Source organism: Takifugu rubripes, chromosome 4 (genome assembly GCF_901000725.2).
Source record: "Takifugu rubripes chromosome 4, fTakRub1.2, whole genome shotgun sequence".
Classification (NCBI taxonomy): Eukaryota; Metazoa; Chordata; class Actinopteri; order Tetraodontiformes; family Tetraodontidae; genus Takifugu; species Takifugu rubripes.
In genome coordinates, this window is record NC_042288.1 from 2,431,064 (window position 1) to 2,446,446 (window position 15,383).

At 42.5% G+C, this 15,383-nt stretch overlaps 1 protein-coding gene and 1 pseudogene across 2 annotated transcripts; both read right to left on the bottom strand.

The window, feature by feature from the left end:
* Positions 1-5,364: 5,364 nt before the first annotated feature.
* On the bottom strand, positions 5,365-10,209 carry LOC115249665 (protein snail homolog Sna-like; annotated as a pseudogene).
* A 101-nt stretch (positions 10,210-10,310) lies between these two features.
* cyp17a1 (cytochrome P450, family 17, subfamily A, polypeptide 1) lies at positions 10,311-15,312 on the bottom strand. 2 transcript variants are annotated; one of them, XM_029835714.1, is made up of 9 exons: positions 14,892-15,312; positions 14,662-14,800; positions 13,863-14,098; positions 13,342-13,428; positions 12,993-13,211; positions 12,696-12,865; positions 12,492-12,595; positions 11,671-11,897; positions 10,311-10,708 (listed from the first exon to the last, which is right to left on the bottom strand). In XM_029835714.1, exons 1-9 carry the CDS (start codon positions 15,210-15,212, stop codon positions 10,691-10,693), a joined length of 1,521 nt encoding a protein of 506 aa, XP_029691574.1. In that variant the 5' UTR covers positions 15,213-15,312; the 3' UTR covers positions 10,311-10,690. The 2 variants fall into 2 exon arrangements, with proteins under 2 accessions (XP_029691574.1, XP_029691573.1); XM_029835713.1 differs by lacking the exon at positions 10,311-10,708 and having other exon boundaries at positions 10,715-11,897.
* Positions 15,313-15,383: the final 71 nt, after the last annotated feature.

Genomic DNA, 15,383 nt, shown 5'->3' on the forward strand with positions numbered 1-15,383 from the left:
TAAACTCTTAAATCTCTGTCTCCGTCGCTCACAGTCGTGTCATTACATTAAGAATTATCCAATAATTCCACTGATCATATCTGTGATGTGGAGGTGTGACTTTTAAGAGCTTTTATATTTGCACCTCGTGTCCATCAAAGACTCCAGAGGTGTCAGACAGATGTGCTGATTCTGTGACCACATGGTTAAAGATTAGATTACTCATAGCCGTCATTGTTTACCTGTTTTTCAATGTAAATATTTGCATCTCTCAACATTGATATATCCTCGTTTGTCGCTGAGGTTCTTCCTGTAATTAACTTCCGATCCATCTTCCCAAATATGAAACCAGCCTAAAGCTTTGACACACCTTATTCCATGTATTTCTTTATTTTTACCAATATCTATCCATACTGAAGACATCAAAACTATCAAGCAAGATATATGGAATTAGGCAGCAAACACAAACATGTGAAATAACTTGTCTATCTTATATTTTTAATTATTTCCCAAACTTTTGTCAAATCAAATGCTTCAAGGACAGCTTTGCAAACCCTCGGCTTTCTCTCAAGGAGCTTCGTGAAGCCTGAAATTAACCTTTTCAAGGTTAATTTTCAGTAATTCTTGCATTGTGTTGTGTTGTGCAGGGGTCAGCTTGGTGCACAGCCTTATTTAAATGTTATAATCCGCAATATGGCAGGAACCAATCAGCCATTCAAAGAGAAACAACAGCCCATCATTACAGCCAGTCCGCAAAAATCAAAGTCAGGAAACTCAGAAACTGCAAGTTAACGGATCCGTCCGTCCGTCCGTCCATCCATGCGTCACCTTGCAGTATAGGGAAGGAGGTGTGATGTGCAGCGGTGCTTTGCTGGTGACACTGAAGGCACGCTGAAGCGATAAGCCAGCCTATCTGGTTTGGCTGGACCAGTATTCATTTTTCAATGACCCCAATGACACCTCCAGGCTGTGTGAGGGCGATTTATCAAAGGAGAGTGAGGAGTGTTGCCTCAGGTGACCCGGCCTCCACAGCCACCCGACCTGAACCCGACCGAGATGGTCGGCAGTGAGATGGACCGTAAAGGCAGAAGGGTTAACAAGTGCTCAGAGGCGCTGGGGAACTCCTTCAAGACTGTTGAAAAACCATTTCAGGTGACTCCCCCTGGAAGCTCATGGAGAGACTGCCAAGAGTGTGTAAAGCATTAATCAAAGAGAGGCTATTTTGAAGAATCTAAAATATAAAACATGTGCTTTGGTGCCTTCCGTGAGAAGTTTAAATGGAAATAGTCAGGGAAATACAGAAAAACCATTAAATGAAAAGGTGCGTCCACATTTTTGACCAGCAGTGTATATATTCAGAAATGACCATGAAATGATATAACATCAGACATCAGCCACTTCTCCTTCTACTTCATTTGGGACAATGAAGTTGTGAAAATATAAATGACTCTTGCAGAGTGATCCACCACCAAGAGTTATGTATGGTTGCATCAGTGGAAGGCAGCTGTTCTACCCCCCCGAAGGGCCATAATGACCAGGCATGGAAATCATGTTTTTATGTGGAGGAACAGCAAAGCAGAACCAGCAATAAATTCAATTTCATTTTTTGCACTTTGTCCCCTTTCCTAAACACGTAAATGAGGAATTTACATTCTCATCCTGCCTGTATGCTTTTAAATCCTACACTCCTTTATATGGGCAGCATGTGCCATTATTTTTCCTCTAAATTCTAGAGAGGAGGAAAACCTTGTTCAGAGGAGTTAATGTACAGATACACTGTATTATTCCAGGGTGTGCTTGCATATTATTTATACATTTTTTTTAAATGAAATTGGATTTAATAAGAGTAAATGGTGGCACAGACAGATTTAGGGGGTCACTAATATAAATTTCATGCTGTTTCTTTTCCAGATCAATGTAATAATAGCATTTTTTTAAAGAAATATTTGTTACATTTTTCATGTGTAGCACCATTGTTCCTTTTTATTACTTGGATTCTTCACGATAAACAGCATCCTAAACTGTTCACTCAACTCGTTTTTCTTTCAAGAAATACAAAATAACTTTGGTCAATCCTGTTGTGAAAATTCTCCTCCTCTTTCCCATGTATGCACGCACGCAGGCACACACACACGCACACACACACAAGCACACACAGTAAAAGGTTTGAGCCTCTTTTGCCTTCCGACCTGCCTGACTACTTCATTTCATCCTTTCCACCAGGTGTGGAAACATTTCGCAGAGTTTCCCAAAGGTGACCTATTGGACTGAGACCTGGTCACTGTGGAGGCCACGAGCTTTGTGACGTGGTGTATTATCCTGCTGGAAGTAGCCACAGGGAGGCTGCAGAGTTTAAATGATGCTTAGTTGGTACTAAGGGCCAAAGAATACATCTGTTACACCACCACAGGCGTAAACCGTTGCTACATGGCAGGATGGATTCCTGCTTGTCATGTTGTTCTGACCGACCATCTTAATGTCTCAGCTGAAATCCAGACTCATCAGACAGGAAATGTTTTTTCTGATCTTTCTACGGTCAGGGTTTTGGTGAGCTTGTGGTGAATTGCTGCCTCACTCTCCTGTTCGTGGCTAACAGGAGGGGCACCATTGTGGTCTCCTGCTGCTGTAGCCCCATCTTCTTCAAGGCTGGAGCAACCTCTCCTTGATGAGATTATCATTTATGTAGACCCGAGTCGCCTTTCAATAGTTGACAATAGTTCTGATTTGTGTTTCGGACTTACAAACCAAACCATGACGGCAGGCTGAGACTCAGAGTCTCTTCTGAGAAGGGTATGACAGGCTGAGATATTGTTCTCATCGACAAGAATGTTTCTACCATCAAAGAACCTCAGGACCTGGATCTATTCTTTCATGTTCTGAAAGAATAGATCCAGTGGGGTGGAGTATCTATATATTTCTGCCTACAATTTAATGCAACAGATGATGGAAAATCAAGTACACACACACACACGCACGCACGCACACACATACACACACACACACACACACAGAGGCACAGCTTAGGGTTGATGTGGAAAAAGGAGGGGGGGTATAAGAGTGTAGTGCTTTGGTTTGGCATAGTTAGAACTTTTAGCACCTGCTTTGCCACTTTGACAGCATAGACATATTGAGCTCCGTGTGTGTGTGTGTGTGTGCATGTATGCATGTTTTCTTTTGCATTTTCTGTGTCTAGCTCATCTACCAATTCTGTGAGTGCCCTTTCTTACAATTAGTCATCCCTGTCTTGGATCCCAAGCCTAGTTTATGCCAATTATAAATAGATTTCCCAGGTCTGCTGCACTTGTGAGGTCACTAGTGTCAGAAGCTGTACAGTGGACCTAGGAAATCTATTTATGCCAATTTTTACCAAATTTGCCAGGTCCATTGTACATAGTACTGTTACTGAAACTAGTGACCTCACAAGTGCAGCTCATTAGTGCAAACTCACATTCGTGCCAGCTGAATGTCCAGAACGTATGGCTGCAGATAAAAAGCAAAATAAATCAAAACAAAAAACCACTAAGGAGTTAGTTTGATCTACATCTTGGTGTCAAACTCAGGAATGAGCTCAGGTATCAGTGTAACCAGGAGGATTACTTGAGCCTTATCCTTAAGCCAGGCTTCGGAATGGGGTCCTTATGAGAGCATGATAGCAGGGCTGATTGTATGAGCACAGTATCAGTCAATGGTTAAATGCACCATATGATATATCAACATGATAACAAAACCCCCCAAAAACATAATGTATAGATGTTGTTAGTTTAGCTACCCACTAAAATGCACATGGTGAATCTTTTAAAACTATGCTCCACCTGTCAATACCAGTATTTGTGTAATTGTGTAAGGAACATTTTATATTTGGCACTGTTCCACAGCATGTAAAATATGACATAATCTCATTGCCATTAGATCTCATTTAGAAATTGGCCCTGATATTGTAACCTAATTATAGGCATCTTGTCTTGAAAGCAGCTAAATCTGGCAGTGGAGTCTTGTATTACTGACACACTATGAGCTGGAGATTGGCGTTCATGCCCAATATAACAACTTTCCATGTATTTATAGGCCAGCGGGGAGTCAGAATAGCATCTGTGTGGGTTGAAAATGAACCTGGCTTGGTGCTTGGGAATATATTTATTCTTGTTCCAGTGATGGTTCCTATTCATAGCATTCCATTACATCACTGCATTTCTATTCTGCTGGGCAAACAACAGGTGCCCAGACTCAGTACAGGTGTAGGGCAGGAAGTGTTTGGGACAGCAGGTAAAAAGAGTCATCCTTTCTCTTTCTATTACTTTCAGCATCACGGAAAAGATCGAGAAGTCAGTTCTTGTCTCCATCAAATGCATTTTTAAGATTCATTGCCATTGTATAGAAAATAAATCAAAATAGCAGAGATATTAGAACAATCACACATGCAATTCAGCTGTTCCTGACATTGATTTAACCCCCCTTTTATGATAAATAAGTCAATAACAATAAAGGCAGCAGTAGTGGCTTTATATTGCCGTTAATTTTTGATTACACAAAATTTGTTTTTTACACAAAATAAAAATACTTCATATTTTTTGTTAATGTTCTTGAAATATCTCCCTATTACTTATCCTTCATGTTGTTTCATATTGTTAAGGAAGAGTAGATGCACAATAACTAAAAGTCAAATGATATAAGTGAACAACAAAAACAGTTACATGTAATAACAGTAGTTGGGAAAATGTCACTCTGACGTTTGCAAGTACACATTTAGTTTACAAACAGCTTAATCGTGAAAAGCAAATGGAAGTTTTTCTATTACCAAGTCAAAATGATTATGACGAGGCTGAAATGAGTGCATGCTTGGTTTAACTGAAACGGTAATACAGTGGGACCTCTACTTACGAACGTCTCTACATGCGAAATTTTCAGGTTACGAAACGTCTCAACGGGAAAATATTTCATCTTGTTACAAAAGAAATTTCAGGATACGAAAGTCAAAAATACGCTACCGCTGCTACTCACAGCTTGCGGAGTTTAGCGAATGCAAACATGCTTGTAGATGCTCTGCCATTGGCTATCGCCTAGCATCTTCCTGTCATCCCATTGGCTAGGAGGGACGTCAATATGTACAAGTTTGTGTGTATCCCAGCGTCGCCTTCGTTTCACTTTTATTTATTGTGGGTGTTCGTATGTTTGTCCATTAGATGGCGGTGTTACCACAAGTGTTAACGTTCGTTGCTAGTAATGACGGCTAATGTAAGATTAGCCTGTAATACAGTTCATTTTGTTCCTGGAGAAGCCTTGCACTGAATTCCTACATTTATTGTGCGGTAATCTAATTGTAACATGTATTTGTTACATCTTTTGATGCATTTTTTATGATTTGTAAAAAAAATTATGTCTGAATTTTTGGGGACTTGGTAAATGTGTCTCTACTTATGTAATTTTCAGGTTACGAAACAACTTCTGGAACCAATTAATTTCGTAAGTAGAGGTTTCATTGTACTCTGTTTCTTTGCACGCATGCAGAAGCAACAAATCTGATGTATACCAAGTTCAAATATTCTCCTGTGGACCTGTCCCAATGCTACAACAGAGGAAAGTTTGACTCTAACAGGCGGTCAGGACACTGGACAACCTGCCTCCTGGTGCTTGGCTAACAGGGAAATCCTGGAGAAAGTCTTGAGGCAGCATGCACACTGGTACCTTTTCATTTCAGAGTGGGCTGAAGGTGGGCCCGCAGGTTGGAGCGGTCAGCGAAGGCTCGGCTGCAATGGAAGCAGGAGAACGGTTTCTCTCCTGCAGAAGTAAAGCAGACAGATTAAATGTACAACTGAAAAAGAAAAAGACTTGGAAATTCAGTGAAGTTCAGTGCATTTATTATAGACTGTATGTAGGAAACGTTGGAACTTTTGCTGGAGGTGGATCGACTTTACATCGCTAGATTGATCTTCAACACGCCAACAAAGCAAAAATCTCAAGGCAAAAGTTAAGGTTCCTGAAAGTACTGGTCGTTATAATTCCTAGTGTTTGTGCCACTTCTGATTTGGAAGTACTTGAAGAATGGGCTTCTATCACCACAGGGTCCCAGGAGTCAGTGAGGGACATGTCCAGCCTCCCCATGGGGGCACTTGAATGCTTCACCAGGCCATGGTCCGTCGCTGTAGATATGAACGCCGCTGAGGTATTTGGAAGTCCAAAACTGTAGATCCCAAAAGTAGCTCTTGACCAGGTCTGTGGAATTGGCATATCACTCACAAGATTTTGTGAGGGACTGAACCAAAGGCATTGGCAAGGTCATGCATCAATGGAATATGGAGAACCTTTGGGCCAGGACACTGCAGAAAATCTTTCCCTTTACATTTAGCAGGTCGCTCTGACAAAACAGGCTGAAGGTTGACGAGTCCTTCTCTTTGGGAATACCATTGAACACGGGAGCTGCTGCCTGCCTGCGTCACTGCCTTCTCCATCTGGCTCTGTTTGGGAGCCTTATGTTCACTTGGTGTTCTGGTGCATTAATTGGTGGCATTTCATTAGGGATGGTGACTGGCTCAAGCTTCCACTCATCAGAGTAGGTCTTCCTGAGGTGCTCTACCAGAACTTTTATGTCTCCCACTCTTCTTGGTTAGAGAGACCTTTAAGAAAGCTGTAGGGGTGCTTGTCCATTGCTTCCTCTTATGTTGTCTTCTGAGGTGCTCTGCTCTTCTCATCTTTTTCACTCTGCTTTATTTCAGCCAGCAGATCACAGAGTACAATTTTTTTGATCTCTGTGGCCACTGCTTTCTCAGTTGACATCTTCTTTCACCACCTGTCTTTCTCCCACTGACTTCTGGACATCAGCTAACTTAAGAGGGCCTTCCTGCTGGCATGGTATTTTGGCCTTTGCTGACCAGGTCTGCATCATTGATCTCCCCACTCACTCTTCTAGCTGGATTTGGGCCACAGGATCTGAGGCTTCCTTCCTTACCCTTTCTTCTCTGTTGCTGGCAGCTGGATACTGCTGCTTGCTATTCCAGGCTTGGCTCAGAAAATGGTGTTGGCTATGACTGACTGGGCTTATGAAACTATCACCTGTTACCCATGTCCCCTTAACCCTAATGGAATTTCAATACGCTTCAGCTCTCTTCATAACGCATTAGTAGAAAATGGATGGATGGATGGATGGATATGGATGGATGGATGGATGGATGGATGGATGGATGGATGGATGGATGGATGGATGGATGGATGGATGGATGGATGGATGGATGGATGCATGGATGGATGGATGGATATACATGTAAATCTGGGCAGATAAAAATCAAACCTCCTCCAGATCATAATTATTGCAAACTTGTAACCACATACTTAAAGGTGTATCCTCTCTGAAAGTGCGCAAAGCATCAAATTGTTAACATTTGATGGCCATAGCAGAATCTGAATATCACTCAAATGATAAGCTCTCTGGAGGTTGTGGTGCAAAACCAAAGAAGACCTTCAAGGTGGGTATTCTTGCTCAGTGTGAGTATTGCTGACCTGTGTGTGTTCGTATGTGTCCCTGAAGCAGCCAGGGCCTGGAGAAGGCCTTCCCACAGAGTTTACACACACAGGGAAGTGTGTGTGTCCTGATGTGCATCTTCAGTGCTCCCAGGCTGATGTACTCTTTCTCGCAGTACTTGCAGTTGAAGTACTTCTTGCTACTCCACTCACAACGGAGCTGCCTGCATTTGGCCAGACCCATGAAACTCAAGTGCTCATTATGACAGTCCAAACACTCAAATCTCTCCAGGCTGCTGCAGTTGGGAGGGACAGCTGGGAAGATAGTCACCAGAGGTAAGGAGGGTGGGTGGAGGCTCTCTCTCCTCCTGCTGTCCCCTGCAATGTGCTGGATCTCCAGGTTCACCTCAGCAGAGGATTGAGCAAAACTTCTGCTGTAGGGTCCTGAACAATGGCCTAAAAAGGAGAGTGTGGGTGAGTCTGAAGGAGTAGGAAGGTGCAATTCTGTTCTGATGGGATAGGAGCAGGACGAAGGCGAGATGGTCTTGGTCGCCTTTTGCAGCTGTGGGCTTGACACAGGGCAGTGTGGGTGAGGGGGGGTGGTAGTGTGTAGCAAAGAGTCTTCGTTGTTGTCGCTGTGGCTCTCTGAAGAATACACAAACACAGAATGAAACATAATGATTGGCAGCTGAAAAACCTGGGTTAGAGCAGCATGTGCAACTCAGTAGTCAATCATGTGTCCCCACTTCTGTTTACTGCAGACTGTCCACAAATGATGCTACCAGCACTAAAGGGAACAACAAAAATCCTACAATCAAGATTGACATTTCTACAATTGGACAATCTGGCATCCAGCAATGTTACACATGTGTTTGTCTCAATTATGTGTCCTAATGTACACATATGTGGTTCCCTCTTGAGATACACATATTGCAGTCAGTCCCCAAAATAACAATCGGCAGAAAATGGTGGCATGATAATCTGGAACACTTTGGTTTTAGAGATATTTTGGCCACTTATCAGAGGAAATTTTAAATTCACACAGAAAAGGCAGTTGAAATGACATTTGAAGTTGTAACATGCTACCTGCTCAATGTCAGAAAAGTCTTAAACTATCATATTCTAACATATTTTCACAGACTTTCTCACATAAAATATTTGTTGAACAGTTGAATAAATGTTTTTATACCTCAACGGTATAATTTCCTTAAAACTAAGTCTGATTTTTCAGCAGCTCTTGTCTGTCGGCTCTTTTCTGATGGTAATGGTTGTTCGACAACACAGTGGGGGGGGGGCGTTCAAGCTCACTTTAAAGGGTGTATTGCAACAAATCCAAGGGTTGAAGGAGGGATTTGTCAGAAGGGGCCGAGAAGGCTGCTACATAGGCTCTCGAGTTTGCTTAATGGGGCCCTCCTTTTTCTTAAGGATCTGGGGACAATGCTGGAACTCTCTGAGGATGGATTTTGCACCTGCTGGACACAAACTAGTTTGGTTTGTGCTTGGACAAATCTCCCGTTTCCCTCCCTGCAGCACAACTTTCTGGTAATGAGGTAGAACAAACTGAATATTTTAAATTGTTAAAGCATGCAGAAGCTTGCTGGTTTGATAAATTCAACAGAGACGGTTTCACAATAAAACTGATATGGTTCACTGAAACAGCCAAGACGTTATTGTCAATTAAAGATTCATAAGAATGTAACTTTTCTTTTCTTTTTTTAGGAATAACGTTTTGTTTTTGTTGTTTTTTACAAATTATTTTGGTCTAAATGAAAAGTTATAATGGTGTAAATGTCCAAACCTGGATGTTCGGATTACTGAATTTGTGCCGGCATCATTGTGAGAATGACCATGTTGAAACCTGTCACATGTTTTATTCATAAATATTTTGATATAGAAATTACAACCTCCCGCTGTGCAGTCACCTATTAATAACCTGGCAATATATCAATTCCTCAGTTATTTCTATTCTTAGGTGTCCTCATCTGTTGGGACTATATATCCTAATCTAAACACCTGACGAAATTCAAGTCTCTGGAGTTTTGTGTTTGATTTATTTATTTTTATTTATTTTTACTTTAATGGCTTAATCAATGAAAACAGAATAATAATCCTACCTTCTCTTTTTGGCTTTAGTTTGCTGTACTTCCATTTCCTGCCGTTGTGATGATTCTTCACCAGGAAGGACCGCGGCATGTTGGACCCGCTAAAGGGGAGCGCAGCCGCCGGTTATCGGTGTGACGGTGGTGGGAGGGGTCCGGTGGCTCCGTGCGGGACTCAGACAGCCAAGCGTCTGTCCGCGCGCAGCCTCGCGCATTCTTACGCTGACGGCCTGCGGTCAGGTGTGAAGTTAGGGTCGCGAGGGGAAATTTCCATAGATCCAAATGTTGAACCAATAACAACAAGTGCAGGGGGCGGAGCCATCGTGTCAATCAGCGACCCACCAACAAAACAGGTGTATGAAGGAGCACAGACGCTCCAACCCGGGGCGAGGGAAGGGCAGGGTAGGGGGTGGGGGGCATCACTGCTCACCAGCAAAAGCCGACAGCTACTTCTGAAGGAGGGGGCAAACACTCCTCGTCTTTAACTTTACCCCACAATAAACAGAATAGCGTTCAAGTTATTCGAATTTTGAGTTGAAGTTATCCGAATCTTGCGTTGAAGTTATCCGAATTTTGAGTCGAAGTTATTCGAATCTTGCGTTGAAGTTTGATGGTCAAAATAAGTTGAGAACTTGGAGAAGAAACACTGAAGACACTGTTCCCCAAGGGGACGTTGGACTGTAAAGATCCAGGTCGGATTTGTATTTGTTCTGCGTTTGATTGATTTTTCTGCTGGTTAAAATTAGATCCAACAATTGTTTTAAAATTAAGCATCCAAAATGGGACATAACCTTTATTTGGCATAATAGCAAACAGAAACTGTGCGAATGTTTTCAAAATAGGAGTGTCTTACATTGATCATAAAGCCACAGAGATTAGGACGATGATGGAGACACAGAGGACACATCTAGACATTCAGTCCACTACTGTTTTTTACACTATACATTGAATGTTAGTTGTGATTTGTCAAAAAACAAACAACAAAACTTGTTTAAGTTAAAATGTTAGATACTGTTTAAGGCAATTTCTACTGTATAGAAATGAACATAAATGCTTATTAGCTGTGTTGGTTCATATTTGAATTGTTGATTAGTTCTTGAATATTCTGCTGATCTGAGATAGATTTAAAACAACCAGAAGACAAAATGGATCATCTTCATTCACATTAAAGGCAAAACCTGTGTAAAAAAAACAAACCAATAAGAATCACTGAATTACAAAATATTATTGTTGTCTTTTCCAAAACACACTTCAAAAACACTTTTATTACAACTATGGCTACAATAAACAGCTCTGAGAGTGTGATAAGTGCTGCTGGACATAGGTGGTGTTACATGGTGTCTGGTGACTCAAACGTGCCCAAGCTGGCTTGTTTGGCTGCCAAAGTGGTGTATTCTCAACAAAAGAAGAACTTTTTGATCAATATAATTCATATATGGAGCAAATGGAACAAACAAACATAAACAAAAGGAAACAAAATGACCCATGCAAAATGACCCAACAGCTTTTGATCCTTTAGATTTCCTGTTTATAAGACTTCATTACAAATGTCTTGTTACAGGTAGGTTAATAGTTCCATTAATGATGCTAAATGTGTTATTGTATGAACGTCAGTAAGCAAGAATATCTGGTTTAATGGTTTCTATTGTGAAAGAATCATTGATGATGACTGTAGACTGTAAAATAACTTTACCTTAAGCAGATGCTTGCAGCTCATTTATAGTGTCATGGAAAGCTGATGCTGGACTTTTAAAAAAAATAATTTGATTTTTTGAATTGTGCTCAATTAAGTATAAATTATTAATTTCACTGTTGCATATACATTGAATAGAAGGTGATGCAAAATAGTGGACGAGAGTGTCATAGAACAGGTTCCTGGTATGTACCATAGGGGCATCAACCAGCATTGGGGGGGACAGAAACACAACCCTGGATGCATTCTGAGCAGAAGCTCTTTATGGTCACAATAGGTGTCAAGGGATTAATAACAATAAATTAATGTCAATGTGTCCCATTCTTGCTGCATTCATGCTAATTGGTGTATGATGTATATGTAAAAAAAGACTTTTGGACTATAACATGTTTAGTTCCAACATGCCTTGCACTTTCCCTCCCAGCCTGGTCTGGGTGTAGCATTCACCTTGTATTTGGTGGGTTGTAGCACCACACCAAACTTGCCCTCCAAACTGGGCAGAGAGTGTCCTGATGGTACAGTGAGGGTGAAGCGCTGCAGGATCCAGGACAGGAAGAGGAAAAGCTCCATCTTGGCCAGAGCCTCGCCCAGACAAACCCTGACACCGGCACCGAAGGGCAGGTAGCTGGACGATGGGATGACCAGACCGGTGCCTTCACTGTTCAAGAACCGTCCTGCGGAGAACAACAGGTTTGACTCAAATGTGCCCAAGCTGGATTGTTTGGCTGCCAAAGTGGTGTATTCTCAACAAAAGAAGAACTTTTTGATCAATATAATTCATGTCTGGAGCAAATGGAACAAACAAACATAAACAAAAGAAAACAAAATGACCCATGTTAACAGCTTTTGATCCTTTAGATTTCCTGTTTATAAGACTTCATTACAAATGTCTTGTTACAGGAAGGTTAATCGTTCCATCGATGATGCTAAATGTGTTATTGTATGAACGTCAGTAAGCAAGAATATTTTTTTTCAGTTACAGATGTTTGTAGCTCATTTATATGGAAAGATGCCAGTAACATCAAGATAGAATAAAAGACACGGAAAAGTTTATTCAGGTCAAACATAAACAGAAATGGGACCTGTGTGAGTTATTAGCAGGCAAATTATAAACAGCGATATTTCATAAATTGTCAATGATGTCATTAATATAATTGCAAACAAATTTCAAGGGGAAAATCTCCAATTGTTTTCAGTTTGGTTGTAGCTGAACTAGTGTTTGAAACAGATGTCGTGTAGAAAGGCTTCACCATGATAGTTCCTCTCACCTGGGTCAAAGCGCTCTGGGTTTTCCCATTCTTTCTCATCATGGTGCAGAGACCACAGATTGATGACCACCCGAGTTCCTTTCTTAACAGCAAAGTCTCCAATGCTGCAGAGAAAGACATGAAGGCGCAGTGAGGAACACGTCCTCCAGCATGGAATGATGCTGGTGACAGTGACTGTCCCCTCCATGGCACTGATGCGTGTACCTGGTGTCACTGAGGGCAACGTGGGGGATGAAAAGGGGGGCCACAGGACGGATCCGTAACACTTCCCTGATGGTGGCTTCAAGGTAGGGCAAACTGCCTCTGTCGCCGAGCTGGGGGGAGCGGTCCATCCCCACACGACTGTCCAGCTCCTCCTGGATACGACTTTGAATCTACAAATCACAGAAATCCTGATGAATTCTCTCCAGCGAACCGTTAAAAGCTTCTGGCTTACATCGTCTTAGATCGGGTGCAGTCTGACTGCCTTGAAAAACACCGCAGCACCAGCGCCGCCCTCACCTGTGGGTGGTGGATGAGATATGTGATGGCCCATTTCATTACAGTGGTTGTAGTTTCCACACCAGCCCCAAAGATGTCACCCACAGTCATGAGGAGATGGTCGTCAGTGAGGCCCACCGACTCGGCATTTATTCCCGTTGTGTTGTTGTTCTCCGCACTGCATTTGGCTCTTAGCAGAGCATCCAGCAGATCTCTCTGCACGTGGTCACTGTAGGCTGCCTGAGAAGCGAGGAATGATATATGATACACTTAAAAGTGAGTTTTAGAGGGATTGGAGAGTGCTGACGTATCAATCTGCTAAAATCTGCTCACACTCCGAAGCTTGATGGATCCTGATGGCTGGACGTACCTTGTGTTTGTCATATTCCTTCTGAAGAAGTTTGTCTCTCACTGAAACGCACCGTTTTAAGAGACGCAGGTCTGCATTGGGAAAAATCTGCGGCAGAGAGGCAGATTTCAGATTCCTCATCAGGAACAAACATCCTATTGCTGCAAATATGCTATGGAGAGAAGCTAATGGATGCTACGGCTGTGCAGCATCTTCTGCAGATGCTCCTCAACATTGGAAACACATTTAGCCCAGAGTTTTATTGATTTTATTCATTTTAAAAACAAATTCTTGTTACATTTTCCTACCGATCTACAGATCATTGCAAAGGTGATCTTTCGTAATTGTTAGTGTTAACACAGTGCAGAGGATTAGGATTATATATTAGAAATACATCATTGCTGGACAGAGGTGTGTAAAATACTGCAAACTCATGGTGTTTGTGATGTGTGTGTCACTAGTTAATAGATGAGTTGCCTGCCAGGTGGGTATTTCAAAGAGATGCCTATGCTGCCCCGATAATTGTGTGTGTGTTTTCCCACCTGTAAACAGGGGAAGATGTCCACCAGGCTGTCTTTGGCCACAGTGTCCACGATGCCCTGGCTGTAGTGCAGCATGGCCTCAAACTCTGCGTCTCCTCTGCGGTAAGATGAGCTGAAGCAGAGCGAGCAGATGACGTTGGTGACAGCCCGAGTCAGTTCTGGAGACAGATCCAGAGCCAGTCCCGCAGTCCAGGCCTCAGACAGAATGGAGCACAGAGACGCCGCCTCTGCGCAGACTGAGCAGGACACAGGTGACACACCAGCTTCAGTTGTTTAATATTGCAGCCACTGATCATCATGGCCTAAAGTAATTCATAGATAAAACTAAAAGTAACACGGCATTAATACCTTAAATAGTTGCTGTGGAATTTATTTCTGCTGTCTGTGTTAATTTCTTATAATAAATAAAACAAACACACACTTCCTTGTGCTTCTATCTTGTGGGGACTCTCCTTACCCTAACCCCATCACAACTAACCACAACCCTAATCCTTATCCCTAAACCCAATTCTAACCTCAGCCTTAAACTCCTAACCCTTAACCAGTCCTTAGAAGTTAAGAGGATTACCCTAAATGTCCTTACTCCCCAAAAATGTCCTAAATTTGCTAGTAGAATAAGGATTTTAACAAGTACACACGCACACACACAAACTCATTTGTTAATTACAGAGTCTACTGGTTAGACGGTGGTTGTTATATTACCAGTAGAGTCATGGGAGGAAACAGCCAGCCAGCATAAAGAGTGGTTACACATTTGAACTTTTCCAGTACATACATGAAACAACACACGCAGACTTACTGATCTTCTCGATGGAAGCGGAACCCTCCCCAAACATACACAGGGCTCCATGGACAATTTTCCTATGGAATCTCCAGGTGGCACTGTAGTCTCCAAAAGCGATGTCTTTGCCGTCTCTGCTCAGCACATCTGTGGTAACCTTCATCACACACATTACAGATGGACAGGAGAAAAAGTAAGACAGTGCTGCCGGAACAATGTAGAAGGCGAAGAAGACTTAGACTACCCACACTTCTGGGTCTCCCGGCGAAAATCTTTCCTTTTTTTAGCAGCACTTCTTTGGCGTGTGCGTGATGGTTGACGATGATAACACGGTGGGAGCCCATCATCAGAGAATAGGTTTGGCCATACTTTCCCTGTAGCTCTTTGAACAGCACGTGGGGAGGATGTGGGCTCCTCAAACTCAGGAGACTGCCGATCAGAGGAAGTGCTGGGAGGCGGGGTGGCCCACGAGGGCCAGAAGCAGGAGTCCTGAATTTCAGATGCAGTGCTAACAAAGCCAAGTTCACGGCAGAGAACGCATACACAAAGAGAACCCAGTCCATATCCATAAGCAAAGGGACTCCAAGAGAGGGGTCAGCAGACACTGGGCATCAGAGAAGAGCGGAGCAGGAGGGCCAGGTGCTGCTGCGGAGCCATGTTTATATGGAGCGCCTTCAATGTCAAGTCCTTGACTCCAACTGTTTCAGGCAGAGCTCATGATAAGATGACACGTGGTTCAC